The sequence below is a fragment of the Cetorhinus maximus genome, chromosome 23 (genome assembly GCF_964194155.1).
Source record: "Cetorhinus maximus chromosome 23, sCetMax3.hap1.1, whole genome shotgun sequence".
In the NCBI taxonomy this organism is placed as follows: Eukaryota; Metazoa; Chordata; class Chondrichthyes; order Lamniformes; family Cetorhinidae; genus Cetorhinus; species Cetorhinus maximus.
In genome coordinates, this window is record NC_135901.1 from 25,317,394 (window position 1) to 25,344,944 (window position 27,551).

At 44.9% G+C, this 27,551-nt stretch overlaps 3 protein-coding genes across 5 annotated transcripts in view; 1 reads left to right on the forward strand and 2 right to left on the reverse strand.

Moving 5' to 3' along the window:
* Positions 1 to 25,132, reverse strand: part of LOC144697908 (uncharacterized) — a 57,094-nt gene extending 31,962 nt beyond the window's left edge. The window contains 6 exon segments of the mRNA XM_078569870.1: positions 800 to 1,156; positions 1,208 to 2,083; positions 11,126 to 12,056; positions 14,496 to 14,735; positions 17,315 to 17,546; positions 25,063 to 25,132. Of these exon segments, the coding sequence (XP_078425996.1) occupies positions 800 to 1,156; positions 1,208 to 2,083; positions 11,126 to 11,763 (1,871 nt within the window). The 5' untranslated portion in view covers positions 11,764 to 12,056; positions 14,496 to 14,735; positions 17,315 to 17,546; positions 25,063 to 25,132.
* LOC144697023 (uncharacterized) overlaps positions 1 to 27,551 on the forward strand; it is a 175,014-nt gene that overhangs the window by 52,717 nt on the left and 94,746 nt on the right. The window lies entirely within an intron of this gene.
* LOC144697002 (uncharacterized) lies at positions 19,726 to 25,716 on the reverse strand. Of its 3 annotated transcripts, none has more exons than XM_078568750.1 (2): positions 25,554 to 25,716; positions 19,726 to 21,170 (listed from the first exon to the last, which is right to left on the reverse strand). In XM_078568750.1, the coding sequence occupies exon 2, from the start codon at positions 21,059 to 21,061 to the stop codon at positions 19,955 to 19,957; it is 1,107 nt and encodes a 368-aa protein (XP_078424876.1). In that variant the 5' UTR covers positions 21,062 to 21,170; positions 25,554 to 25,716; the 3' UTR covers positions 19,726 to 19,954. The 3 variants fall into 3 exon arrangements, with proteins under 3 accessions (XP_078424876.1, XP_078424875.1, XP_078424874.1); XM_078568749.1 differs by lacking the exon at positions 25,554 to 25,716 and adding an exon at positions 25,104 to 25,170; XM_078568748.1 differs by lacking the exon at positions 25,554 to 25,716 and adding an exon at positions 24,997 to 25,107.

Below are 27,551 nucleotides of genomic sequence, written 5' to 3' on the forward strand. Positions count from 1 at the left end.
TGGAGATATTTATAATTAACTTGTTCACTACATCCGTGATCTGACCCTGCTCAAACCATAACCACAAGGATATCTGTGCATTGTTCTGAGTGTGAGCACAAGGCTGTGTTACTATCACACACAGATACCGTTTCCTTGGTTCACATCTACATACGAAGACCAGCTCTTTACACATCCCCTTTCTACACAATTGCAGCAGACATGGGCAAGTATGAGAGACTCATTAATATTCTCCCACATTTCATAACAGCAAAGGTTCCACTGGGACAAAGGATTCAGGCATTTTCCATTACAGGCAAAATACAGAGCAGTACAGGAGCACACTAACAGTTTAAAAGAGTCTCATCAGCCTGCTGGTTCCTGTTAAGCTTATGAGGATTTAAATTTAAACCTCCTTTACAGGTGTGATTATTCAAAGGTGAGAGAGATGCTGTGGGACACACACTAATTCCAGTACCTGAAAGTGATTAATAGATTGGGTTTTGTGTTTAGTAATCCCATGTGTGTTACCGATACCTTCCCTGGATCCCAAGGCCAGGGAAAATACTCTGGAAGGTATGGGGAGCTGGGAATTGTCCTTGAGAGTAACTGAAGGTCTGAGAATTGAAATACTCTGAAGTTAGAAAGGAGAAAAGGTTCAGTCCTGGACATGGTCCTCAGCAGCAACAACACAATCCAACTTTGTCAGTGACATGTGAAGTTGCTGGTGTTTCAGCAGGCTGGACGAGCAAGTAAATCTCTTCTCACACACGGAGCAGGTGAGCAGCCTCTTCCTGGTGTGAACTCGCTCGTGTCTCACCAGATCAAATGACTGAGCAATTTCTTTCCACACACGGAGCAGGTGAATGGCCTCTCCCCAGTGTGGATGTGTTGGTGTCTCTGGAGGCTGGACGACTCAGTGAAACATTTCCCACACACGGAGCACATGAACGCTCTCTCCCCGGTGTGAACAGGCTGGTGTCTCAGCAGATGGTGTAAACAAGTAAATCCCCTCCCGCACATGGGGCAAATGTACGGCCTCTCCCCGTTGGGAACACGCTCGTGTATCAAAACGCGGCTCAAACGAGGAAAGCTCTTCCCACACACGAAGCAGGTGAACGGTCTCTCCCCGGTGTGAATTCTCTTGTGTGTGAGCAGGGTGGATGACTGAGTGAATCTCTTTCCACACACAGAGCAAGGGAATGGTCTGTGCTCCGTGTGAATTCACTTGTGCATTGAAAGGTGGGTTGAACGAGTGAATCCCTTCCCACACTCGGAGCAGCTGAATGGTCTCTCCCCAGTGTGAAATCACTTGTGTATCATAAGATCAGATGACCGACTGTATCCCTTCCCACACATGGAGCAGGTGAATGGTCTCTCTCCAGTGTGAACTCGCTTATGTATCATAAGGTGGAATGAATAAGTGAATCTCTTCCCACACACCGAGCAGGGGAACGGCCTCTCCCCAGTGTGAATGCACTGGTGTCTCAGCAGATTAATGCTTCTTTTAAAGGTCTTCTCACATTCAGTACACTTAAAAGGTCTCTTTTCTGAGTGAACCAATTGGTGCTCAGTGTAATGGGAGGACTGAGTGAATCTCTTCCCACACTGGGAGCAGCTGAACGGCCTGTCCTTGGTGTGAACTGGCTGGTGCTCAGTGAGATGCACTGACTTGCTGAACAACTCCCCACAGTGAGAGCAGTTGAACGGCCTCTCGTGTGTGTGGAGGAGCTGGTGCTCCGCGAGGCGGGAGGACAGCCTGAACCTCTTCCCGCAGTGGGAGCAGCTGAACGGTCTCTTGTCAGTGTGAACTCGCTGGTGTTGGACCAGTTCCTCAGAGGTTTCAAAGCTTTTCTCAGAGTCAGAGCATTGAAGAGGATCCTCATCAACGTGATCAAGCTGGTGTGCCAGCAGGTTGGATGAACACATGAATTTCTTCCCACACATGGAGCAGGTGAACGGACTCTCACTATTGCGAGCGCACTGTCGTGTTAGCATGTTTACCAGCTGTATCAATCCCTTCACACAGGAGGAGCAGATGAACGGCCTCTCACCAGTTTCCAGCTGAGATGGTGAATTAAATCCCTTCAGATGTACAAATCTTCAGATCCCGATGAATTGAGTGACTTTCAGATTTTGACATAAGGTTTGGTTTGTTTTTCCTGACTGCAAATCCTCCTTTTCTAACACCCTGTAAGATAAGTTTACAATGAATTACACATAATATACAGTAAACAAACAGGCCATTTGGCCCAACAGTCGCTGCGAGAGTTTCCAATCCACACGAGTCTCCTACTGTTCTGCCAACCTCATCTCAGCCTTTCAGCTTATCTTTTGAATCCCTTTTATCTCATGTTCTCATTTAGTTTCCTTTTGCAAGCATATTAAGTTATTTGTGTCAACCACTTCCAGTTGTGGTGAGTTCCACATTTTTAGTACTGCCTGAGGAAAGAAAGATCTCCTATTTCCCTGTTGGATTTATTAGTCTCTATGGTGTTTTCGAGAGGTTGTGGTGCAGTGGAAGTGTCCCTGCCTCTGAGCCTGAAGCTCCAGGTTCAAGTCCCACCCCAGGTCTTGATGGCCAAGGAAGGAGCGTTTATTATTCAACCAAACAGATTGAGTATCAACCTGTAAATCCTACCAATGGTAGACAATAACAATGGGAGAGATTTTTGGTCATCCACATGAGATGGAAAGAAATTGGAACCTCTCCCATCACTATCCATAGCTCCAGGTTACAATATGCATGTAGAAGTGTCTGTTACCACAACAACATGGATTCCATGGGCAGCTGGATGACCGTTGTGGATCCGATTGGTGCCAACAGCACAGGATTAAATCCCCATTCTGGCTGGGGTGGATTCTGCACCTGCCTCCTTCGCCGACCTGTGATGGAGATTGTAAGGCTGTCAGTCGGAGCTGCCTTTGGGCAGAGAGCTGAAGAAGGCTCCCAGTATTGGAAAGACAACCCTATTCAGAATTTTAAAAACCTATATCAAAAGAGATGAACCTCATTTTTGATTTGAGTTTGCTGTGTGTAAATCCTCCCCTTCTAACCCCCTGTAAAAGGAGTTTCTAAAATGCATCCCTGTCAATCCAGGATACAATTTCACAACATTCTCTCCTGCTGACAGGGACAGGGATGATCGCGCATGCGCCCTGCTGAATATTGACCTTATTAAGATGGCGGCCGTTAACTCGGGCCTGTGACCGAGGAACAATCGCTATTTTTCGCTACAACCATGAGAGCGGGAACTTCTTATCTGGGATTTGAGGCCTCCATCCGGGTGTGTGAAGGGTTGGCACAAACCCACCGGCTCCATTACTATTCCGCACTCGGCTGTTTCTCTCCGCTTTACATTTGACACGACTGCCTCTGTTTGTTACTGTGGGGAGGGCGGGTTTGGGGCATAGACTTTCCCTCCGGCTCCATCCCTCCCGCTCCTCCGGCAGTTTCTCACTGGTTTCCACGTGACCTGTTCATACGTGCACTGCGCATGCTCCAGATCACAATGTCCGGTTGATTGACGGCAGCTCCGGACCAATAGGGAGAAGGGGCGGAGCTGGAGGACCAAGCTGGAGTGGATGGTCCTCCAACCAATCAGGATGAATGGGGGCGGAACTTAACCTGAATCTCCCTCATTGGCTGAAACTCTGCATCATTTTCAAAACTGATTTGTCTCAAACTCCAGGAGAAAACTGGACCTTTCTGTTTGTGGCTTTAAACAGACAAAACCCTGTGGGTGTGGAGCAAACATTTAAACATTTGTCAGTGAAATGGATTCATTCAGGACAGTCAGCAAGGATTAATTCAGGAACGTACACAGTTCAGTGATTGAGCTGATGGGCCTGCAGTGTACTGTGCAGAACCGCTCTCTGGGATCTTTCCTCCTAATTCACAAATTTCCAGTTGAAGGTGTTTCTGCAGTAAATTAGTTAACTTTGTTAACCCAATGTCAATGCCATCCTCAGAACAGGGAAAGTCCCTGATTTCAATAAATGAACTGACACTCAAATCACTTGATGGGATTCTAAGATGAGCAACATCGTCTGCTCAGAGAGAGGAAAGCTTGCACTGCAGCTAATGAGAAGCAGCATTCACACTCACAGACACCCAAACACACACTCTCACACCCATCAAAATATCTCCTGTTGCCTTATTGGTTCATGTCTTTTTAAAGAAAATCCTGAGTGAGCCATAAAAATCTCAAATGCTTGTCAAGCTTCCCCTGAAAGACATCTGTACTATTCACTTCACCCACTCCCTGTGGTAGTGAGTTCCACATTCTCACCACTCTCTGGATGAAGAAGTTTCTTCTGAATTCCCTGTTGGATTTCTCTGATGTTCTCTCATCATTCTCTTCCCCACAAGTGAAAACATCCTCTCTGTATCCTCTCTATCAAACCCTTATATCATTTTAGAGCCTTCATTTCTCAAAGAGAGGAGACCCAGTCTGCCAATACTTTCCTGATATATAAACCTACACATTTCTCTAGAGCCTTAATATATTTTTTATAATACGGTGACCGGAACTACATGCAGTGGTCAGGAAGATTTTTGATCCGGGAGTCACAGTCTGCCCAAAAAAAGGGGTTCGAGCTCGGTATGTGATTTTCAGTTGGTTTATTAAGAAGCAACTATTTAAAAGTGATGCATAATGGACAGAAAAAAAAACATACAATTTGTGGCAGATGAGAACGGTTTACTGGTCCCTAGGGACAAACAGATAACACAGAGTGAGTGCTGGTCTCTGTAGCTGGTAGCTGCAATCTCCTCTGAACAATTCACTGGTGTGAACCAGAGTGTGGGTGTTGAAGCCAGTATGGGTCACTTTGAAATGTCTTATTCAGTCTTCTCTGAACAGTCTCTTCTGGACAGAGAGAACAGGTTTGTCCTGTGAAGGGTCGTACAGACCCGAAATGTTAATTCTATTTCTCGTTGCACAGACACTGCCAGACCTGCTGAGCTTTTCCAGCATTTTCTGTTTTTCTTTCAGATTTCCAGCATCCGCAGTATTTTGCTTTTATCCTCTGAACAGTTCACTGGTGGGATCCAGAGTGTGGGTGTTGAAGCCAGTGGTGGGCGTTGAAGCCAGAGTGTGGGTGTTGAAGCCAGAGTGTGGGTGTTGAAGCCAGAGTGTGGAGGTATTGAAGCCAGTGTGTGGGTGTTGAAGCCAGAGTGTGGGGGTATTGAAGCCAGAGTGTGGGGGTGTTGAAGCCAGAGTGTGGGGGTGTTGAAGCCAGAGTGTGGGTATTGAAGCCAGAGTGGGGGTGTTGAAGCAAGAGTGTGGGTGTTGAAGCCAGAGTGTGGGGGTGTTGAAGCCAGAGTGTGGGTATTGAAGCCAGAGTGTGGGGGTATTAAAGCCAGAGTGTGGGGGTATTGAAGCCAGAGTGTGGGGGTATTGAAATCAGAGTGTGGGGGTATTGAAATCAGAGTGTGGGGGTATTGAAGCCAGAGTGTGGATCACTTTGAAACCTCTTACTTGTCCAAAGTGCTTTTTCTGCTTGAGAGCCTGTTTGAACCTTTACACAGACAAATGGTTTACGTATGGGTCATGAGATTGAATCGTATCAGAGTTAGAAATGTTCCATTTCAGGGCTTGTGCTAGAGGCATGTCCTTGGCAGAGAGAATAGGTCTGTCCTGTGTTCATCACCCAGAAAGCTGCTATGGAATCTTTCTTCATAAGCGACAGAAAGGGAGGGAGGGAGCTATTCCTATAATGTTCGATAATTTTTTTTACAGATCGCCACACCTTGAGAAGAGAATATCCTTAACAAAAATAAAAATACCTGGAAAAACTCAGCAAGTCTGACAGCATCTGCAGAGAGGAGCACAGTTAACGTTTCGAGTCCGTATGACTCTTCAAAAGAACTAAGTAAAAATAGAAGAGGTGAAATATAAGCTGGTTTTGGGGGGGCGGGGATGGGTGGGACAGGTAGAGCTGGATAGAGGGCCAGTGATAGGTGGAGATAGCCAAAAGATGTCATAGACAAAAGGACAAAGAGGAGTTGAATGTGGTGATATTATCTAAGGAATGTGCTAATAGATGACATTAAGGGTAGAAAGAGCAGGACAAGCAAGGTACAGATAGTGGGTGGGATAGAGTGGGGGTGGGGGGAAGGGATCGAAATAGGCTAAAAGGTAGAGATAAAACAATGGATGGAAATACGTTTAAAAATAATGGAAATAGGTGGGAAAAGAAAAATCTGTATAAATTATTGGAAAAAAGGGGGATCAGAAAGGGATGGAGGAGAGAGTTCATGATCTAAAATTGTTGAACTCAATATTCAGTCTGGAAGGCTGTAAAGTGCCTAGTCAGAAGATGAGGCACTGTTCCTCCAGTTTGCGTTGAGCTTCACTGGAACATTGCAGCAGGCCAAGGATGGACATGTGGGCATGAGAGCAGGGTGGAGTGTTGAAATGGCAAGTGACAGGGAGGTCTGGGTCATGCTTACGGACAGACCGAAGATGTTCTTATTGATTCCTCACAGCTGATTTCTGGCTAACCCAGCTATTCCTAAGCTATGAGCTTGTTTTTTCAATTTCTTGATTACATACCGTAGATAACATACTAAATCTACTAGAATGATCAGAATCAGCAAACCAAACCGTTGAGCTGCCACCGAGAATAAATATTAAAACCTTTTCCAGTAAATGTGATAACTATCGACTTCGATTCATCCTCCCCACCTACAGTGGCATAATGGTATTGTCACTGGACTAATAATCCAGAAACCCAGGGTAATGCTCTGAGCACCGGGTATGAATCCCACCATGGCAGATGGTGAAGTATATATTCAATCAAAAATATGGCATTAAAAGTCAAATGATGATTGATGTAAAAAAATCCATCTGGGTCATTAATGCTCTTCGGGAAAGGAAATCTGAGTCCTTATCTGGTCTGGCCTACATGTGACTCCAGACTCACAGCGATGTGGTTGATTCTGAAATGGCTGAGCAAGCCACTCAGTTCTCAACAGCAATTAGGGATGGGCAATAAATGCTGGCCTAGCCAGCAATGCCCACATCTCATGAAGAATTTTTTTTTAAAATTCTAAATTATTAAGAACATAAGAAATAGCAGGAGTAGGCCATTCGGCCCCTCAAGCCTGCCCTGCCATTCAATAAGATCATGGCTGATCTTCCTAGGCCTCAACTCCTCTTTCATGCCAGCTTCTCATAGCCCTCAGCTCCACAATATTTTAAAAATCTATTTAGCTCAGCTTTAAATTCTTTCAGTGATCCAGCCTCCACAATTCTCTGAAGTAGAGAATTCCAGACATTCACTATCCTCTCAGAGAAGAATTTGCTTCACATCTCAGTTTTAAATGAGTGTCCCCTTATTCTGTAACTATGTCCTCTAGTTCAAGATTCCCCACTAGTGGGAACATCTTCTCGACATTTACCCTGTCAAGCCTCCTCAGAATTTTGTACATTTCAATAAGATCACCCCTCATTCTTCTAAACTCTAATGAACGAAGGCCTAACCTGTTTAGCCGTGCTGGATAAGTCAACCCTCATTCCAGGAATCAGTCTAGTGAATCTCTTTTGAACCACCACCAAGGCCAATATATCCTTTCTTAAATACGGGGACCAAAACTGTACACAGTACTCCAGGTACGGCCTCACCAACACCCTGTACAATTGTAACATGATTTTTAAACTCCAACCCCCTAACAATACAGGCCAAAATTCCATTTGCCTTCTTAACTACTTGCTGCACCTGCATGCTAACTTTTTGTGTTTAATGCACAAGAACACCCAGATCCCTCTGTGCTGCATTTTTTTGGAGCCTCTCTCCATTTAAATAATAGTCTGCCCTATGAATTTTCCTACCAAGTGCATGGCCTCACACTTTCCTACATTAAACTCCATCTGCCAAGTTTTTGCCCACTCACTCAACCTGTCTATATCTCCTTGCAGATTCCTTATGTCCTCATCACAACATGCCCTCGCACCTATTTTTGTATCATCAGCAAATTTGGATACAATACACTCTATCCCCTCCTCCAAGTCATTAATATAGATTGTAAATAATTGACACCTTTGGACTGATCCTTGTGGCACTCCATTAGTGACATCTTTCCAACCTGAAAAAGACCCATTAATCCCAATTCTCTGACATGTGTGTGTTAACCAATCCTCAATACATGCTAATACATTACCCTCAATACCACGTGCTCTTATCTTGTGCAATAACCTTTTATGTGGCACCTTACTGAATGCCTTCTAGAAATCCAAATACACTACATCTACCAGTTCCCCTTTCATAACTCTGCTTGTTATATCCTCAAAGAACTCTAGCAAATTTGTCAAACATGATTTCCCTTTCACAAAACTATGTTGGCATGTCATAAATACATATGGTTCAAACAAAAGTTCATGCATAGAGTTTAAAGATTCTCCAGCTCTCTGTTCACTGCCATCCACCTTGTGGATATTTTCTAAATCCATATTCAAAATCCCTCTTCACTTTAATTTTACTCCCCCTGATAGATACCAGTGTGTTTAATTCTATCCTGATTGTTTAAGGGCAGGTTCTCTATGGACTATGGGTCAATACCTCAATGATATAAACTGTTGCCTCATACTGACCACATGAATCACTTCATGTTGTTCTGTTTGAGTAGCTGAGCATGTCTGGGGTCTGGTCTTCAGTGCAGGTTCACCATGTATTTCTGCATGTTAATTACACCACAATAACATATCACATCTGCACACTCACAGCGGTATCCCAGTATCATGCCCCATGGACCATCTGATACAAGTCACTTTTGGGCTTTCAGGTAATCCTGCCAAAAGGTTGTGGTGATGGTCCTCTGTCTGAAGATCTTGACTTAACTCCCCCTGCAAGTTCCAATGCCTCACGTAATGGCCAGACTATCAAATTCAGGTTTTTTAAAAAGTTCAGAGGGAAGAATACAAGTATCTCCAAGAGAAAGCTATCAATTTACGAGTCTCATTTACATGTTCCTGACTTTCACTAGAATGGATATGGATACCAGATTGATCTATTGTATTGAACTATACCCAGGGTGTTATTCCAATTCCCACTTGGTGTTGTGATCTTCTTTATCTTTCATTCTAGCTGGGACATCCCATTAATTACCATTCTATCTCATTCGGGAGCCCTGGAGAAACTTTACTGACCAATTCAATATTCACATAATATGCTATTTGTAGAGCAGAGACACAAGTATTTGCAATCAGTTTGGAGATAACTCCCATATCTCTCCTCCTCAAGCACTTTGTCTTGAAAGGTAACAATTGGGATGAAACCAAATCTTTAAAAGGCAAAGTCTTTAGTTCAAACCGTCACCATGTTGTCAGTGGAGAGGGTTAACTCCTCTGCTTGTTTTCAAAGGGGTTGGAGCAAACATTCTCAAATTGTGCACAATTATGTTGACTTTACGGAACTTTTCCTTTCAGGTCAAAGACGAACCAAACACCATCTTAAACTTTGCGTTTCCAATTCTGTTTATTTTTTCAGCTTTGCCCAATGTTACTTTTTTTTTCATTCTCCTTCAGGCACATTTCCAAATGACTGTAATAAAACTGAAGAAAAATAAAACAAACAAAATCAGCTTTCACAGGTAAACTTCAACCTCCTTAGACCACAAAGAGTTAAAGAGGATGGAGCTTCCCACAGCTTGTGATCTCTGAAACATAACTTCAAGGCTAAAGCTGATCTTTGGGAAATCCAATTTTTCGGTGCCTTTAACAATTCTACAAGTCAATTGTAATTCATACTTAAAGGTTTACTTTCACACAGTATTTACAACATTTCACTTGTCTCAGCACAGAAGCTGGCAGCATTTTAGATTAAATATCAGTTGAACTTTCTCTTGTAACTGGCGTATGGTGATCATGTTCACTGTAGGTCTGCCAGCATAGAAACCGCACTGTGCTTCTGGAAACACTCAGTCTGCAAGTAGATAAAGTCTTCTAAGCATCATCCCAGCGAAGGTCGTTCCTGTGACACTAAGAAGTGAGATGGATCTGTAGTTGTTGCAATCTCTTTCGCCTCAATTGTTTTTGCATAATATGCTGACTTTTGAATCATGCATGTCCTGTGGAATTGAGGTCATGAAGGTGTGGCAGTAGATAGGACTTTCCGTGCTTGAGCAGTTCAGCTGTAATTCCATCAATAGCAATCAATGGCCTTTTCCAGCTCAAGTGATGAAATTTCCTTGTCCAACTCACCCATGACAAGAAGCTGCTGAAGAGAGTCAAACAGAGACTGGGAGGTGTCTGTCTCATGGGAGTACAGCTCACAATTGTGTTCAACCCAGCAGGACTTCTGTCAGTGAGTACTTCACCATCTGCCAATTTCAGGGCGTCAACTTTGGTGATGGTCGGACCAAGCGCCCTCTTGATCCCATCATACATTGCACGGAGATTCCACAGGCAGTTTGGATTTCTTAGTGTGGGCTGATCCAGTGTATATTTACACTGCATCTCCCTGTCTTCTGCACAACCATCTTGGCTACTTTCAAGTTATGCAGTGTTCTATGTTTATGTTGTGTATCAGGTTGGCTTTGCTTTTTGCTTCAATGACAGATTCATCTCTGCTGAGTGGATCTCAAACCAGTCTTTGTTGTCGGTTCCACCTTTACCAAATGTTGCTGCTGCTGTGTCAGAAATGATTGAACTCAGCGACTTCCAAACTTCATCAATATCAATGTTGATTGATGAAGCTTTTATTGATGTGTCTGTAAAATATTTTACTGTTTTGTTTCATGTTCCTTGATAATTTAATTTCAAAATGGAGGTGCCACTGTGAAGAATGTGGCAATTGGTAAGAATTGTCTGTAAAGATTAATCAGCACTTTCTAATTGGTGATGTTAATCAGTGGAACCTCTCAGACATTGAATTGTAGATTTTACACCAAAGATCAATTTAGGATTGCAGCAAAAGTTCCTAATTTTACTGCAAACTAATTCCTGGCGAGAATTCTTGAATTAAACAGAAAGATTGGAGATGGCATTTTTAAAATGAGACATTGTGACATCTCCAGAATATTAAACTGCAGTCAGTTATAGGGTTGTTAACATCAGCAGAAACAACCCAAATATTGTCAGATTATCAGACCTGGATGTGATTAACAGCAGCAATTACAGCAGAATCCAATCACTGCAGTCACTTGTGAACCCGCTCGTGTCTCAGCAGGTGTTGTGACTGCGTGAATCCCGTCCCACACGAGGAGCAGGTGAACGGTCTATCCCCGGTGTGAACTCGCTGATGTGTCAGCAGTTGGGATGACCAAGGGAATCCCTTCCCACACACGGAGCAGGTGAACGGCTTCGCCCCAGTGTGAGTGCGTTGGTGTTCATTGAGGTCGATTGACTGCCGGAAGCTCTTTCCACAGGAAGTACAGCTGAATGGATTCTCCTTCGTGTGCATTCGGTGGTGTGACTGGAGGGCGAATACCTGAGTGAATCCCTTCCCACACACGAAGCAAGTGAATGGTCTCCCACCCGTGTGAATTCGCTGGTGTTCAGTGAGGATGGATGAAGACTTGAACCTCTCTCCACAGGTTATGCAGCTGAATGGCTTTTTCTCAGTGTGAACTCGCTGGTGTGACCGAAGGCCGGATGACCGAGTGAATCCCTTCCCACACACGGAACAGCTGAACGGCTTCTCCCCAGTGTGAATGCGTCGATGGATTTCCAGCCGAGATGAAGAATTGAATCCTTTACCACAGTCCTCACATTTCCACGGTTTCTCCATGATGCCAGTGTGTTTGTCTCCCTCCTGGTTGGACAATCGGTTGAAGCTCATCCACGCACAGAACACGTGTATGGTTTCTCCCCACTGTGAACAGTGTAATGTTTTTTTTCAGGCTGTGTAACTGGTTAAAGCTCTTTCCACAGTTTGTGCACTGGAACACTCTCACTCGGGTATGTGTGTCTCGGTGCTTTTCCAGTTACACTGATGTTTGAAATCTTTTCCCACAGACAGAACAGACAAACATTTCTTCTTCCACATTCAAAGGTGAATTGAGTGACTCTGTCAGATCATGTTGTGATGTTCAGTTTGAGCCTCCTGTCTGTAAATCCACCCGTTCTAATACCCTGCAAAAGAAGTTTACAAAACTCATCACTGTACGTGCAGAAATTCTGAACAGACAATTCTAGTTTCTATGGAACCTGTTTTCCTCACTTTTTCCTGCAAAGCAGTAAATCCTCATCCCACACACTCTTCCTCCTCCTCGTGCTGGAATCCAAACCTCAGAGTGAACAGCCATCCCTTAATTTTTGTGATTTCCCTGTATTTAAGTCAACTATCCTAGGCTGCATGGTGCTGGGCACTGTTTGTCCCCTAAATTGGACCCCTCTCATTGCGCAGAACCCTGCCCCTACTGTTTCTGTGTTCCAACAGCTCTGTCACCACCCCACCCAACACCCTCCCACCGACTCAAATGGCAGGGTGTCCTTTAATTTTTGTTGGTCAGCCTGCCAAACTCATCACACCATCTCCAACATTCCTTTCCCCAACTGCCAGTTTCCTCCTTCCCTTCACTCTGGCTAGGTTGAGTTCTCAAGTCGCTCTATGGAGAGTGAGAATATAATCAATGAATCATTTTCTCTCCTGGTCACTGGGACCCTGTAGCCCCGCCCACTCGCTGTTGCTTCACCAAGATGGCGGCACAGAAAGTAAGGATTCCAGTGCAGGTTGTTACTGGGGGTTTGGGGCCTCCAGCGGGTGTTTCTGAATCCTCCCCGCCCACCTCCCAGGGTTTCCTTCCTTCCCACAGATCAGATTCCTCATTGATTTGAGCCCAAAGTGTAACCTCTTATTTATTATCCCCCATCCTCTGATGTGAACCATCCTCCACTCGCTGACCCAGGATGGCGGCCGTTAACCTGGACCTGTTCCCGGGAGGGAGAAGCCCCGCACTGGTGTTTATGAAGCCTCCCATCCCACTGCCTCCCTCCCTCATGACCCGCCCGGCAGCAATTTACCGGCTGAGAATTTCCCCACAACCGCCTGAACTGTCCGCCATCACCCGCACTGCGCATGCTCCAGTTCACCGGACCTGGGGAGTGATTGACGGCAGCTCTGGACCAATAGGAAGATTGGGCGGTGTTGGAGGACCGAGAGGAGGCGGATGGTCCTCCAACCAATCGGAGCGAATGAGGGGCGATGCTGAGCCCGGATTTCCCTCATTGGCTGAAACTTCTGCATCATTTTCAAAGCTGATTTGTCTCAAACTCCAGGAGAAAACTGGACCTTTCTGCTTGTGGCTTTAACCAGATGAAACCCTGTGGGTGTGGAGCAAACATTTCAACATTTGTTAGTGAAATGGATTCATTCAGGACAGACAGCAGGGTTGATTTGAAGGAACAACACAGTGGAGTGAGAAAGGAAATTCAGTGGCAGGATTGGGGAGCTGGGACTTGTAATTTAAGATTTGAGAACTAAAGTAATCTGGAGTAAGAAAGGAGAAAATGACAACAAACTGAATATGTAAATACATGGAGCACCATTACCGGATGTCTGGGCGAGTGCAGATCCAACAGCGCTCAAGAAGTTCGATACCACCCACTCCAAGTAACCCACTTGATTGACAACCCATCCTCAAACATTCACTCCTTCCACCACCGACAAACTGTAGCAGCAGTGATACCATCGACAAGATGCACTGCAGAAACTCACCAAGTCTCCTTAGACAGCACCTTCCAAACCCACGACCAGCACCATCCAGAAGGACATGGGCAGCAAACACATGGGAACACCTTGACCTGAAAGTTCCCCTCCAAGCCACTCACCATCCTGACTTGGAAATATATCACCGTTCCTTCACTGTTGCTGGGGCAAAATCCTGGAACTCCCTCCCTAACAGCACTGTGGACTGCAGAGGTTCAAGAAGGCAGCTCACCATCACCTTCTCAAGGGCAATTAAGGATGGGCAATAAATGCTGCCCTGGCCAGTGAGCCCCGCATCCAATGAATGAACTTCATCCCTCATCCCCGATTTTAATCACTACACCATTGGTGTCCATGCCTTCAGCTGCCTGGACACTAAACTCTGGAACTTACCTCCCTAAACCTCTCCACCTTTTCACTTCACTTTCCTCATTTAAGACACTCCTTAACTTCTTTAACTAAGCTTTTGGTCACCTGACCTAATATGTCCTTATGCTCCTGTGAAACTCCTTGGGACATTTTATTATGTTAAAAGCTCAATATAAATATCAGCCATTGCAGTTGTTGTTGTATCTCAGTCAGACCCGATCACTGACTGAGTGAATGAGTCTGTATAAATGTAACTCAGATGGACACAGCTTGTTAGAACAGACCTAGGGAGAAGGAAGCTCTGAACTAACTCTGGACTTTCTGTTCTCCACAATTGGGAACAGCAAATATGAATTATGCAAATTTTCCTCACTCTAAATTAACAAGCTTGGATAATGTTCCTGCCTGGTTTCACTTGGCATGCACATTAGCAGTTCATTCAGTCAACAACAGAAGTTAATGGGTTTTCGATGCAGATAAACATTGTTGCTCACCATCTCTAAGGTGTCTCATAGTAAAGTGTGCTCATAAAGACAGACGCAAATGATGCTGTAATTGAACGAGAGGAAATGGCAGAGCTGGTACAGAATCATTCCTTTAAATAATCGGTCTTCAGAATAGAGTTTCAGGAAAAGCGACCGAGGGAGTCGTGGAAACCGAGGTGCAGTGCAGATCTGCTGGCTTCCTTCCTGTCTTCTACATGGATGCGATTTATGCGCCAGAAAGCTTCTCACCTGGACAAAGAGGCATCAAATATAAATAACGCATCATTCTCAAAAACCGTTCCCAGTAAAGTTATTGGATTTTGTTTAAAAGCTAACTGCGCTCAATTTCAAATGAGCACCATATGATTTGCATTACCTGGTGACTGGCGCTCTTTTGTCTAACAGTCATCTTTGCAATTCGATGTTGCTGTATATTTCAGAGTTTCAATACAAATGAAGGCATCAATATCAGATAAAATATTGACATTAAATGGAGAATATCAGAACAAATACTAAGCAAAGTTTGTTGAATTTCTCCCTCCAAGGGTGAGAAGGGTGATCCTAATGATTGTGCAGAAAGCATTGCTGCCTGAGGCATTTGCCGGATGGACACTACTACATTTTGAAATTCAAAACAAGCTGAGGCATCAGGGTGAAACCAGCAGTTGTCTCCCTGCAACAAGTGACATGGCCTCTCAGTCTAACCATTGGGATCCTCCAAACATTCTGGTAGCGGAGCACTGCTCTGTTTGCAGCACAAATATTTATTCTGTGTAAGATTTTGTTCCAAGAACAAAAATATTTTAAACCAAATAAAGTAAACAAAGCATTGAACACGTGATCTTGGCAGGGCTCTGTTAAACTCTGACAAATCATTTTCCTCTATAGTATAGCAACCTCGATTAAGGTTGAGGAGCAAAAGTAATAAGATTGTATAAATCAGCTCAGAAATAATGAGATGTTTGCCATATGAACATGATATAATTATGCAACTGATCTCATGTCGAATTTACAAAAGTGTTATTTTTTCTGATCAAAGTATATTCGGAACCCAAGTCCAAATCTTCATGTCATTGGGTCAGGGAAACCCTGCGAATTAAGGCAAACTAGGCATAGATTCTGCAGAAACTCCTTTTTCAAAAGGGAATTGGGAAATTAAATGAATGGGAGAAAAAACACAGCTTTTTTGAAAGAGAGAAGAAAATTGCGAGTAATTTGTTTGCTCTTTTAAAAAGGGGACAGAGATCGGATGATGGAAGGGCCTCTTATGCCATTGTTTGGATACATGGTGCTATAGCATTTTATGATTACATCTCTCTGCAGCATTCCTGATAATAGCAGCTGAATTCCATTTCTTCGAAACGGGGACCTAGAGTGCTGCTGCGTAACAGCGCAGTTTAACATTCCAGATATGCTCATTGCAGCCAAGGCCTTCACTTGTTTCTGTAGTGCAGTGGTTATCATTTACACATTTGCCCAGAATGTGTAAAATCTCAGGTTCAAAACTAGCCAGAAGCAATATCAAAGTTTGCTTATCTAAGTGTGAGTAAAAGTTGCATCATTCCTGGGACGTGCCTTGCTCTCTCTGTCTGTGTCTGTGACATTTGTCCCTCTGTTCCTTTTTACAAAGTGTGATATTCTGAGAAGCTGTTTTCCCCTGGCTGGAGCATCTAGAACTGGGCTCACATTCTTCAGATGATGTGTCAGCCATTTAGAACTGAGGTGAGTCACTCAAAGGCTGGTGAATCTTTGAAATTTTCTGCCCCAGTTGCCTGTGGATGCTCAGTCATCAAGTATTCAAAAGTGAATTGGATAGATTCTTGTCCTGTACTTTTAAGTGACAGGGTGACCAAGGAACGGTGGGGGAAGTGGCACAGACAGGGCCAGATATTCCTTTTCTCTGTAACTATTCTCTGATTTTATACAGACATCATTAGAGTCTCTGTGTGGACTGTAGTTGTGGCTGGCTGGTTAAGGTGATGGATTTAAAATTCATTGGGATTTCCCCACGTATGTTAGAATCATACTGATTGTTCCTGGCTTAAACTGAGAGTCTGTAAATTAATTATCGGTTAAATGGAATTAAAACCTTCCAGATCTGATTCCAAATCCCACGCTCATGCTAAATGACAAGAAAACTTCTCACTGAATTTGCTCAGTCTCCTGAGGTCAGAAGAGGGAGGAAGGTGGATTTTGCTGTAATGGGTTGTAAGATGATCGAATGACTGTGAAGGCAGTCGGAGTGGGGATAAAAATGAACCAATTATAGAAAGTTACAGCACAGAAAGAGGCCATTCGGCCCAGTGTGCTGCTTTGAAAGAGCCGCTGTGATTGGTTGTTCTGAAGTGATATTTGTTCCAGTTTGAACAGCATAAATTAAAATACGTCCCATTTCCACCCACATTTAGCCCTGCACCATCATCTCTCTATGTCTCATGCCTTGCAACTGATTACATCCTTCCATTTTGCCCTTTCACTCCCTCCCTCTGCCTTGTTTTTCACCTGTTACATCTCTGACTTTTCCAGCTCTGATGAAAGATCATCCAGCTGCAAGATTCACTCTGTTTCTCACTCCACAGATGCAGCCAGACCTGGTTTCATTTCATATGGAATTTTGGTCAATGGTGACAGCCCACACAGCACCAAGAAAGAGTGTTGCCCTGGCTGGGAATCGAACCCAGGCCACGGCAGTAAAAGCGCTGAATCCGAACTACCAGGGAAGCTGGCAGGCAGCTTTCCAAATTAGATGATAATCATCTCTTTACCCATTGCTGCCCTTCAGCTCACTGACTACAGACAGGTTTCTCACACAAAATGGTTTGGTTAACCTTTGGTCACCGGCCATCGAGCCCGGGCCGTGAAGGTGAAAGCATTGACTCTGAACCACCTGGGGTCCACCATCACTGGCTCAGTGTCACCTTGCCCACCATTCCTTGTGTCAGTTAATCCATCCTGCCTTGCTCTCCGTCACAGACCTTCCCTTTTGTTCTCTGTACAGAGTGAATCCTGACTTTACAATCAGAAAATGCTGGAAGTGCTCAGCAAATGATCAGGCAGCATCTGTGGAGAGAGAAACAGAGTCAATGTCTCTGATCAATGACCTTCCATCAGAACTGGTAAATGTTAGAGATGTAACAGGTTTTAAACAAATGCAGGGACAGGGAAAGGGGAGACAAGGAAAGAACAAAAGGGACAGTCGGTGTATTAGAAGGTTTGGCCCCGGTTGGAGTATCTTGCATCCCAGAGATGGGCAGTGACCCGCTGATTGAAGATGCTGACGCTGTTTTCTGTTGGCAGTGGGTGATTGGAGAGTGTGGGGCAAAATCCTGCTGCTTGTCCCAGAACAGAGAAAATAATTGTTGGTAAAAACAAAAAACTACTGCGGATGCTGGAAATCCAAAACAAAAACAGAATTACCTGGAAAAACTCAGCAGGTCTGGCAGCATCGGTGGAGAAGAAAAGAGTTGACATTTCGAGTCCTCATGACCCTTCGGCAGAACTGAGTAAAGTTAGGAGAGGGGTGAAATATAAGCTGGTTTAAGCTTGGGTGGGGGGGTGGGGTGGGGGGAGAGAAGTTGGGTGGGGGGGTGGTTGTAGGGACAAACAAGCAGTGATAGGAGCAGATAATCAAAAGATGTCACAAACAAAAGGAACAAAGGGGTGTTAAAGGTGGTGATATTATCTAAGAAAATGTGCTAATTAAGAATAATTAAGAATTCTTAATTAGCACATTTTCTTAGATAATATCACCACCTTTAACACCCCTTTGTTCCTTTTGTCTGTGACATCTTTTGATTATCTGCTCCTATCACTGCTTGCTTGTCCCTACAACCACCCCCCCCCAACTTCTCTCCCCCCACCCCACCCCCAACTTCTCTCCCTTCACCCCCCACCCCCCCCCACCAACCTTAACCCAGCTTATATTTAACCCCTCTCCTAACTTTACTCAGTTCTGCCGAAGGGTCATGAGGACTCGAAACGTCAACTCTTTTCTTCTCCGCCGATGCTGCCAGACCTGCTGAAAATAATTGTTGGGCTTGATTCCCTGTCTGAAATGTAGCTTTGACTGACTGTCAGTAATGGAGGTTGCGCTGCAGGAGCATTTAATAATCTTACACAAATCAACATCAATCAGCCGGAATGTGCGGGTTTGAGGGAAGATTTCTGAACCATCAGGGCTGCAAATGGAAGCAAGTGGAAGATTCTGTCGAGTTTTAGTCTGTAGAAGGGAAGAGCTAATGTCACATAGCTGTATGTAGAAGGGAAGAGCTAATGTCACATAGCTGTAAGATGTTATATTCAGTTAACATTTAATGACAAAGATGAATTCTTGTTCACACTTAAATATGTTTTGATAATGTTCCTATTTCTTATGATTGATAATCATCAATCTCTCTTGATAAACCTGGAGCAGACTAACACATCGTTGTTCTGCTATACTCAGCATTGTAATTGGATTTATCAGATGTTTGTATCACTCTGAGCTTGGGTTGTGGACTGTAATATCTTCACTCTTCTCTGGTGATCTTCTCCAGAAAGGCTGGGATAGATAGAATCATTTGGTCTGTAAGATACAGTCACTGTGAGGATGCTGATGGAACAATTTTCTGTCAAAACTCACTGACACCTGATCACTTACAAAGTGATTATGTGAAAATCTAATTCAAACAATCACAGTCACTGCCGGTGATTCTCTGGCTACAATGAGACAGATAAGAAAAGAATCAGGAGTGTGCAATCCCACCCAGCTGGACAACAGTGGAGAGGCATTGGAGGAGGGTGGTTTGGTCAATGGTGCCAAAGACTGCAAACTGGCTGAGAAGGACAATGAGAGATAGTTTAATCTGTCACATTCACGTAGGATACAATTTGTGACATTGCTAAGAGCTGTTTCAATACTGTGGCAGGAGCAAAAGTTCAATTGGAGCGATTCAAACATGGAGTCCCAGGGTTTATGGGCATAGATTTGGGAGATGACAAGGATTTTGGAGAGGAAAGGGTGGTTAGAGATGGGCTGGGGGTTAGCAAAGGCATTGGCATCAAGGATGGACGAGTGGAAGGGAGGGAAGCAGCAGAGGCAGCTGATCGAATTTTCTCAATCTTAGTGACAAAGAAGCTCCATGAGCTGTTCACACTTGTTGGGGGTAAGGATGGAGGGGACAGCAGAGAGGGAGAGCCATTCAAAAGGAACTAACTTGTGTTGGAGATATTAAAAAGACTCAACAATGTTTTTAACACAAAGGTAATTTATTTGACCTTTATCAACAATATTAGTCCCCATAACTGGGCTGCAGTTTATTGTCACCAAAAAAGAGCCCAAAGAACATAGTTTAGTCCTGGATATGATTAACACCAAAATCCAGTCATAGTTGTTACTTGTGAACTCGCTGGTGTCTCAGCAGTATAGATAGATAAGCAAACCCCTTCCCACATTCAGAGCATGGAAATGGTCTCTCCCCAGTGTGAACTCACTGGTGTGTCAGCAGGTTGGATGATTGCTTAAATCCCTTCCCACATTCAGAACAAGTGAACGGTCTCTCCCCAGTATGAACTTGCTGGTGTCTCAGAAGGTTGGATGGGTGAGTGAATCCCTTCCCACACTCAAGGCAGATGAATGGTCGCCCCCCACAGTCTGAACCCGGTGGTGTGTTAGCAGGATAGATAACTGAGCGAATCCCACACTCAGGGGAGGTGAACAGCCGCTCCCCAGTGTGAACTCGCTGGTGTACAGTGAGTTGAGATGATCGCCTGAACCCAGTCCCGCAGTGAGAGCACCTGAATGGTCTCTCATCAGTGTGAACACGTTGATGGGACATCAGGTCCTGGGAGCTTTTAAAACACTTCCCACAGTCTGGGCAATTAAAAGGTCTCTCGTCAGTGTGAACTCGCTGGTGTGTCAGCAGATGGGATCGCTGAGTGAATCCCTTCCCACACATGGAGCAGGTGAATGGCCTCTCATCACTGTGACCATGCTGGTGTCTCAGAAGGTTGGATGACTGAGTGAATCCCTTCCCACACACAGAGCAAGTGAACGGTTTCTCCCCAGTGTGACTGTGCTTGTGTGCAGTGAGTTGAGACAACCACCTGAACCCAGTCCCGCAGTGAGAGCACCTGAATGGTCTCTCGTCAGTGTGAACACGTCGATGGCGCATCAGTTCCATGGAACCTTTATAGCACTTCCCACAGTCCGGACATTTAAAAGGTCTCTCCTCAGTGTGAACTCGCTGGTGTGTCCGCAGGTTAGATGACTGAATGAATCCCTTCCCACACTCAGAGCAGGTGAATGGCCTCTCCCCAGAGTGAACTCGCTGGTGTATCAGCAGATAGGATGAACGAGTGAATCCCTTCCCACACTCGAAGCAGGTGAATGGTTTCTCCCCAGTGTGAGTGCGCCAATGACTTTCCAGATCAGACGGGGATTTGAATCCCTTCCCACAATCCCCACATTTCCACGGTTTCATCCCGTTGTGATGGCATTTATGTTTTGACCGGTCAGATGATTGGCTGAAGCCTCGTCCACACACAGAACACGTGTACGGTTTACCTCCACTGTGAACGGTGCTTCTTCCTTCCATGTTCAAAATCCGATGATATTTAGGTTATGATAAATTGGGCGACTCTGTCAGATCCTGATGTGATGTTTGGTTTGAGTTGCCCGACTGCAAATCCTCTCCTCCTAATACCCTGCGCAATTTATTTAAAACAGAAAAAGGGAGTGAGCGAACACCCACAAAAATACAAAGGCAGGTTGTGAAATTGAGCTGAATGAATGTGTAATTTATGGGGCTGGCACCAGGAAAAAAGTAACCATGAAAACTGCTGGATTATCAAAATATCCAACTGGTTCACGAATGTCCTTCAGAAACATAGAAACTCAGAGCAGGAGTAGGCCATTCGGCCCTTCAAGCCTGCTCCGCCATTCAATATGATCATGGCTGTTCCTCTATCTCAACGCCATATTCCCGCTTTCTCTCTATACTTCTTGATGCCCCTAATATCAAAAAAATTATCAATTTCTTTCTTGAATAAACTCAGTGACCCGGCCTCCACAGGCTTCTGTTACCTCATCAAAAACCTTAAGCAACTTAATTAAACGTGACTTTACCTTAACAAATCCATGCTGGCTTTATTTAATTAACCCACATTTGCTCAAGTGACTATTAAATATGTCCTGAATGACCATTTCTGGAAGCTTCCCCAGCACCGAGATTAAACTGACTGGTCTATAGTTGCTGGGCTTTTCTTTACACCTTTTCTGAATAAAGGTGTAACATTTGCAATTCTCCAGTCCCTGTGTCAGCAACTCTGAATCTCAGGAAGACTGGAAAATTATGGCCAGCGCTTCCACAATTTCCACTCTCATTCCCCCTCAGTATCCTTGGATGCATCTCATCCAGTCCCGGGGCTTTGTCAACCTTATCAGACAGACTATCCAATATCTCCTCCTTATCAATTTTAAACCCTTCAAAAGTCTGAACAATCTCCTCTTTCACAATCACCTGTGCAGAATATTTTCTCTTGATAAAGGCAGATGCAAAATATTCATTTAATACCTCATCCATGCCCGCTGCCTCCATATGTAAGTCATCTTTTTGGTCCCTAATTGCCCCACTCCTCCTTATAAACAGTAAAAGGGTGTTACATGTCCATAGAAGACTTCTTGATTTATTTCCATGTTTGCTTTCAGTCTCTTTTCATGCTCTCTCTTTGCTTCTTGTATTTGGTTTTCCAAATCCCTCTGAACCTTCTCTATTCAGCCTGCTTCTTGGTTTTATTATCCGGCTGACATGTGTCAGAAGCACACTTTTTCTCCTTTATCTCAATCTCTATCTCTTTTCTCATCGAGGGGGCTGTGGATTTGTTAACTGTACCTTTCCCCTTCATGGGAATATGTCTTTGTGTCAGAATTATCTCTTCTTTAAAGGCAGTCTATTGCTCAGTTACAGTTTCACCTGCCAACCTTTGATTCATAAGACTATAAGACGTAGGAGCAGAAGTAGGCCATTCGCCCCATCGAATCTGCTCCGCCATTCAATGAGATCAGGCTGATCGGAGAATCCTCAACTCCACTTTCCTGCTTTTTCTCCATAACCATTGATACCCTTACAGATTAAAAGTCTGTCTATCTCAGCCTTGAATATACTATCCTCAGAGAAGAAATTCCTCCTCATCTCTGTCTTAAATGGGCAACCCTCTGAGATTATGCCCCCTGGTCCTAGACTCTCTCACAAGGGGAACAACCTCTCAGCATCTAACTTGTCAAGAGCCCTAAGAATCTTATATGTTTCAATAAGGTCATCTCTCATTCTTCGAAACTCCAATGAGTACAGGCACAATCTACTCAATCTCTTCTCATAAGAAAATCCCTCCATACCCAGGATCAACCTAGTGAATATTCTCTGGACTGCCTCCAATGCCAGCATATCTTTCCTTAGATAAAGGGACAAAGATTGGGAAACTTTTAAAGATCATCAAAGGGTTACTAAAAAAATAATAAAAAGAGCAAGGGTAAATTATGAAAGAAAACTAATGCAAAATGTAAAAACTGATAGCAAAAGCTTCTACAAGTACATAAAAGGATAGAGAGTAGCTAAAGTGAATGTTGGTCCCTTGGAGGGTGAGACTGGGAAGTTAATAGTGGGGAATGCAGAAATGGCAGAGACATTTAATCAATATTTTGCCTCAGTTTTCACAGTGGAGGACACTAGTACCACCCCAATACTAACAGGTAGTACAGAGGGTACAGAGGAGGAACTTAGAACAATCACCATCACTAGAGAAAAAGTACTGAGCAAACTATTGGGCTTAAAGAGTGACAAGTCCCCAGGAGCTGATGGCCTACATCCCAGGGTCTTAAAGGAAGTGGCAGCAGAGATAGTGGATGCTTTGGCTATAATATTCCAAAATTCCCTGGATTCTGGAAAGGTTTCAGTGGTTGGAAAAATGCCAATATAATGCCCTTATTCAAGAAAAAGGGGGGAGGGGGGTAGGGGGAGGCAGAAAGTAGGAAGCTATAGACCAGTTAGTTTAACCTCTGTCGTTGGGTAATTGTTGGAATCCATTATTAAGGAAGTAGTAATGGGGTATTTGGAAAGTCAAAATGCAATCCATCAGAGTCAGCATGGTTTTATGAAGAGTAAATCATGTTTGACTAATTTACTAGATTTCTTTGAAGATGTGACAAGCAAAGTGGATAATGGGGATCCTGTAGATGTAGTATATCTAGACTTCCAGAAGGCCTTTGATAAGGTGCTGCACAAAAGATTAACACACAAGATGAGATCACATGGAGTTAGGGGTAATATATTACCTTGGATAGAGGATTGGCTAACCAACAGAAAGCAGAGAGTTGGGATAAATGGGTCTTTTTTTGGATGGCAAGCTGTAACTAGTGAGGTGCCACAGGCTTCAGTCCTTGGGCCCCAACTATTTACAATCTATATTAATGACTTGGATTCAGGGGTAGAAGGTACGATAGCTAAATTTGCAGATGACACCAAAATAGGTGGGAAAGTAAATTGCAATGAAGAAATAAGAGATTTACAAATGGATATGGACAGGTTAGGTGAATGGGCCAGAATTTGGCAGATGGAGTTTAACATGGATAAGTGTGAGATTATCGATTTTGGTCAGAAGAATAAAAAGGCGACTTATTATTTAAATGGGGAGAAACTTCAGAATGCTTCAGTGCAGGTGGATTTGGATGTCCTCGTGCATGAATCGCTGAAAGCTAGTGTGCAGGTACAGCAGGTAATAAGGAAGCCAAATGGAATTTTGGCATTTATTGCTAAGGGAATAGAGCATAAAAATAGGGAAGTGTTGTTGCAACTGTACAAGGCATTGGTGAGACCACACCTGGAATACTGTGCACAGTTTTGGTTCCCTTACTTCAGAAAGGATGTCGTTGCATTGGAGGCAGTTCAGAAGAATTTAACTAGATTGATTCCAGAAATGTGGGGCTTGTCTTATGAGGAGAGACTGAGCAGTTTAGGCCTATACTCGCTAGAGTTTAGAAGGATGAGAAGAGATCTAATTGAGGTGTATAAGATGCTAAAGGGAGTAGACAAAGTAGACGTGGAACGAATGCTTCCCCTTGTGGGGTGTTCTAGAATGAGAGGCCATAGTTTTAGGATAAGGGGTGGTAGATTTAAACCAGAGATGAGGAGGAATTACTTTTTTCAAAGGGTCATGAATCTGTGGAATTCACTACCTCAGAGTGCAGTAGATGCCGGGACGCTGAATAAATTTAAGGAGGAGATAGACAGATGTTTAATTAGCAACATTGAAAGGTTATCGGGAGAGGGTGGGAAATTGGAGTTGAGGCCAAAATGAGATCAACCATAATCGTAATGAATGGCAGGGCAGGCTCGAGGGGCTGAATTGCCTACTCATGCTCCTAGTTCATGAAAACTGTTTACAGTATTCCAGGTGTGATCTAACTAGTGCCTTGTATAGTTTTAGAAATACTTCCCTATTTTTATAATCCAGTCTCTTTGAAATTCCAACTTACCTTGGTCAGATCTATTCTTACTCCACTGAAGTTGGCTTTCCCCCAGTTAATTATTCTTACTCTTACTTGAAATCTTTGCACACAGGCAGAACAGATAAACCGTTTACCTTCCACATTACAAGTTTGATGATATTCAAGTCCTGACGAATCACATGACTGTCAGATCTTGATGTGATGTTTGGTTTGAGTTTCCCGTCCGTCAATCCTCTGCCTCTAATACCCTGGAAAAGAAATTTCCAAAATCCATGACTGTCAGTCCAGGACAGGCATTCAGAGGAGACAAATATTTCTCTTGGCTTGTGTTTGCTGCGTGTAAATTCTCCGCTTCTAAACCCCGGCAAAGGAGTTTCAAAAACCCATCCCTGTCAGTCCAGGATAGAAATTCACAACATTCCTCCTGCGGGCAGGGACCGAGGACCGCGCATGCGCATTGCCCCCTAGAAAGATGGCGGCAGCGCATGCCGATTGTTCACGATAGCAGCACAACTGCACATTGCCCCCTATACAAATGGCGCCCGTTTACTCGGGCCTCTCTCCAAAGGCAGGGCGGGCCCCACCTGCCGCCGCCTCGTTCGATTCGACCACAGAACCAGTAGCTTCTTATTCACGGTTTCAGGCTTCCACTGGGTGTTCATTAAGCTCCCCACCAACTGCGCCGCTTCCATTCCTCCTCACTCACCGGCTCCCTGTACTTGCCTATACTCCGCCATTTTTCAGTCTTTCGAATGGCTACGGGCGGTGCTGCGCATGCTCCAGTTTGAGCTCACATTGCGCATGTTCCTACACTGCCCGGTACCGCGCCTGCGCAAGGATCTCCTCTTGTGAGGATAAAAACAAAGAACTGCGGATGCTGGAAATCCAAAACAAAAACAGAATTACCTGGAAAAACTCAGCAGGTCTGGCAGCATCGGCGGAGAAGAAAAGAGTTGACGTTTCGAGTCCTCATGACCCTTCAACAGAACTGAGTAATATTAGGAGAGGGGTGAAATATAAACTGGTTTAAGTGGGGGGGGGGGGGAGAGAAGAGAAGGGGGGGATTAGAGAGAAGAGAAGGGGGGAGGGGAGAGAAGAGAAGGGGGAGGGGAGAGAAGAGAAGGGGGAGGGGAGAGAAGAGAAGGGGGGGATTAGAGAGAAGAGAAGGGGGGGAGGAGAGAGAAGAGAAGGGGGGGAGGGGAGAGAAGAGAGGGGGGGAGGGGAGAGAAGAGAGGGGGGAGGGGAGAGAAGAGAGGGGGGAGGGGAGAGAAGAGAGGGGGGGAGGGGAGAGGAGAGGGGGGGAGGGGAGAGAAGAGAGGGGGGGAGGGGAGAGAAGAGAAGGGGGAGGGGAGAGAAGAGAAGGGGGAGAGAAGAGAAGGGGGAGGGGAGAGAAGAGAAGGGGGAGGGGAGAGAAGAGAAGGGGGAGGGGAGAGAAGAGAAGGGGGGGATTAGAGAGAAGAGAAGGGGGGGAGGAGAGAGAAGAGAAGGGGGGGAGGGGAGAGAAGAGAAGGGGGGAGGGGAGAGAAGAGAGGGGGGGAGGGGAGAGAAGAGAGGGGGGGAGGGGAGAGGAGAGGGGGGGAGGGGAGAGAAGAGAGGGGGGGAGGGGAGAGAAGAGAAGGGGGAGAGAAGAGAAGGGGGAGGGGAGAGAAGAGAAGGGGGGAGGGGAGAGAAGAGAAGGGGGGGAGGGGAGAGAAGAGAAGGGGGGGAGGGGAGAGAAGAGAAGGGGGGAGGGGAGAGAAGAGAAGGGGGGAGGGGAGAGAAGAGAAGGGGGGGAGGGGAGAGAAGAGAAGGGGGGGAGGGGAGAGAAGAGAAGGGGGGGAGGGGAGAGAAGAGAAGGGGGGGAGGGGAGAGAAGAGAAGGGGGGAGGGGAGAGAAGAGAAGGGGGGGAGAGAAGAGAAGGGGGGGAGAGAAGAGAAGGGGGGGAGAGAAGAGAAGGGGGAGGGGAGGGAAGAGAAGGGGGAGGGGAGAGAAGAGAAGGGGGAGGGGAGAGAAGAGAAGGGGGAGGGGAGAGAAGAGAAGGGGGGAGGAGAGAGAAGGGGAGGGGGGAGAGGAAAGAGAAGGGGGGAGGGGAGAGGGTGGGAGAGAAGGTGGGGGAGGGGAGAGAAGGGGGGATGGTTGTAGGGACAAGCAAGCAGTAATAGGAGCAGATAATCAAAAGATGTCACAGACAAAAAGAACAAAGAAGCGTTGAAGGTGGTGATATTATCTAAATGAATGTGCTAATTAAGAATGGATGGCAGGACATTCAAGGTACAGCTCTAGTGGGGGTGGATTGGAAAGACCAACAGGGCATAAAAGGTATAGATTTAAAAATAATGGAAATAGGTGGGAAAAGAAAAACTATATAAATTATTGGGAAAAACAAAAGGGAGGGGGAAGAAACGAAAGGGGGGTGGGGATGGAGGAGGGAGTTCAAGATCTAAAGTTGTTGAATTCAATATTCACTCCGGAAGGCTGTAAAGTGCCTAGTCGGAAGATGAGGTGCTGTTCCACCAGTTTGCGTTGGGCTTCACTGGAACAATGCAGCAAGCCAAGGACAGACGTGGGCAAGAGAGCAGAGTGGAGTGTTAAAATGGCAAGGG

Coding starts and splice junctions, on each gene's coding strand:
- LOC144697002 (XM_078568750.1), bottom strand. CDS start 21,061: ATGGAAGGAAGAAGCACCGTTCACAGTGGAGGTAAACCGTACACGTGT.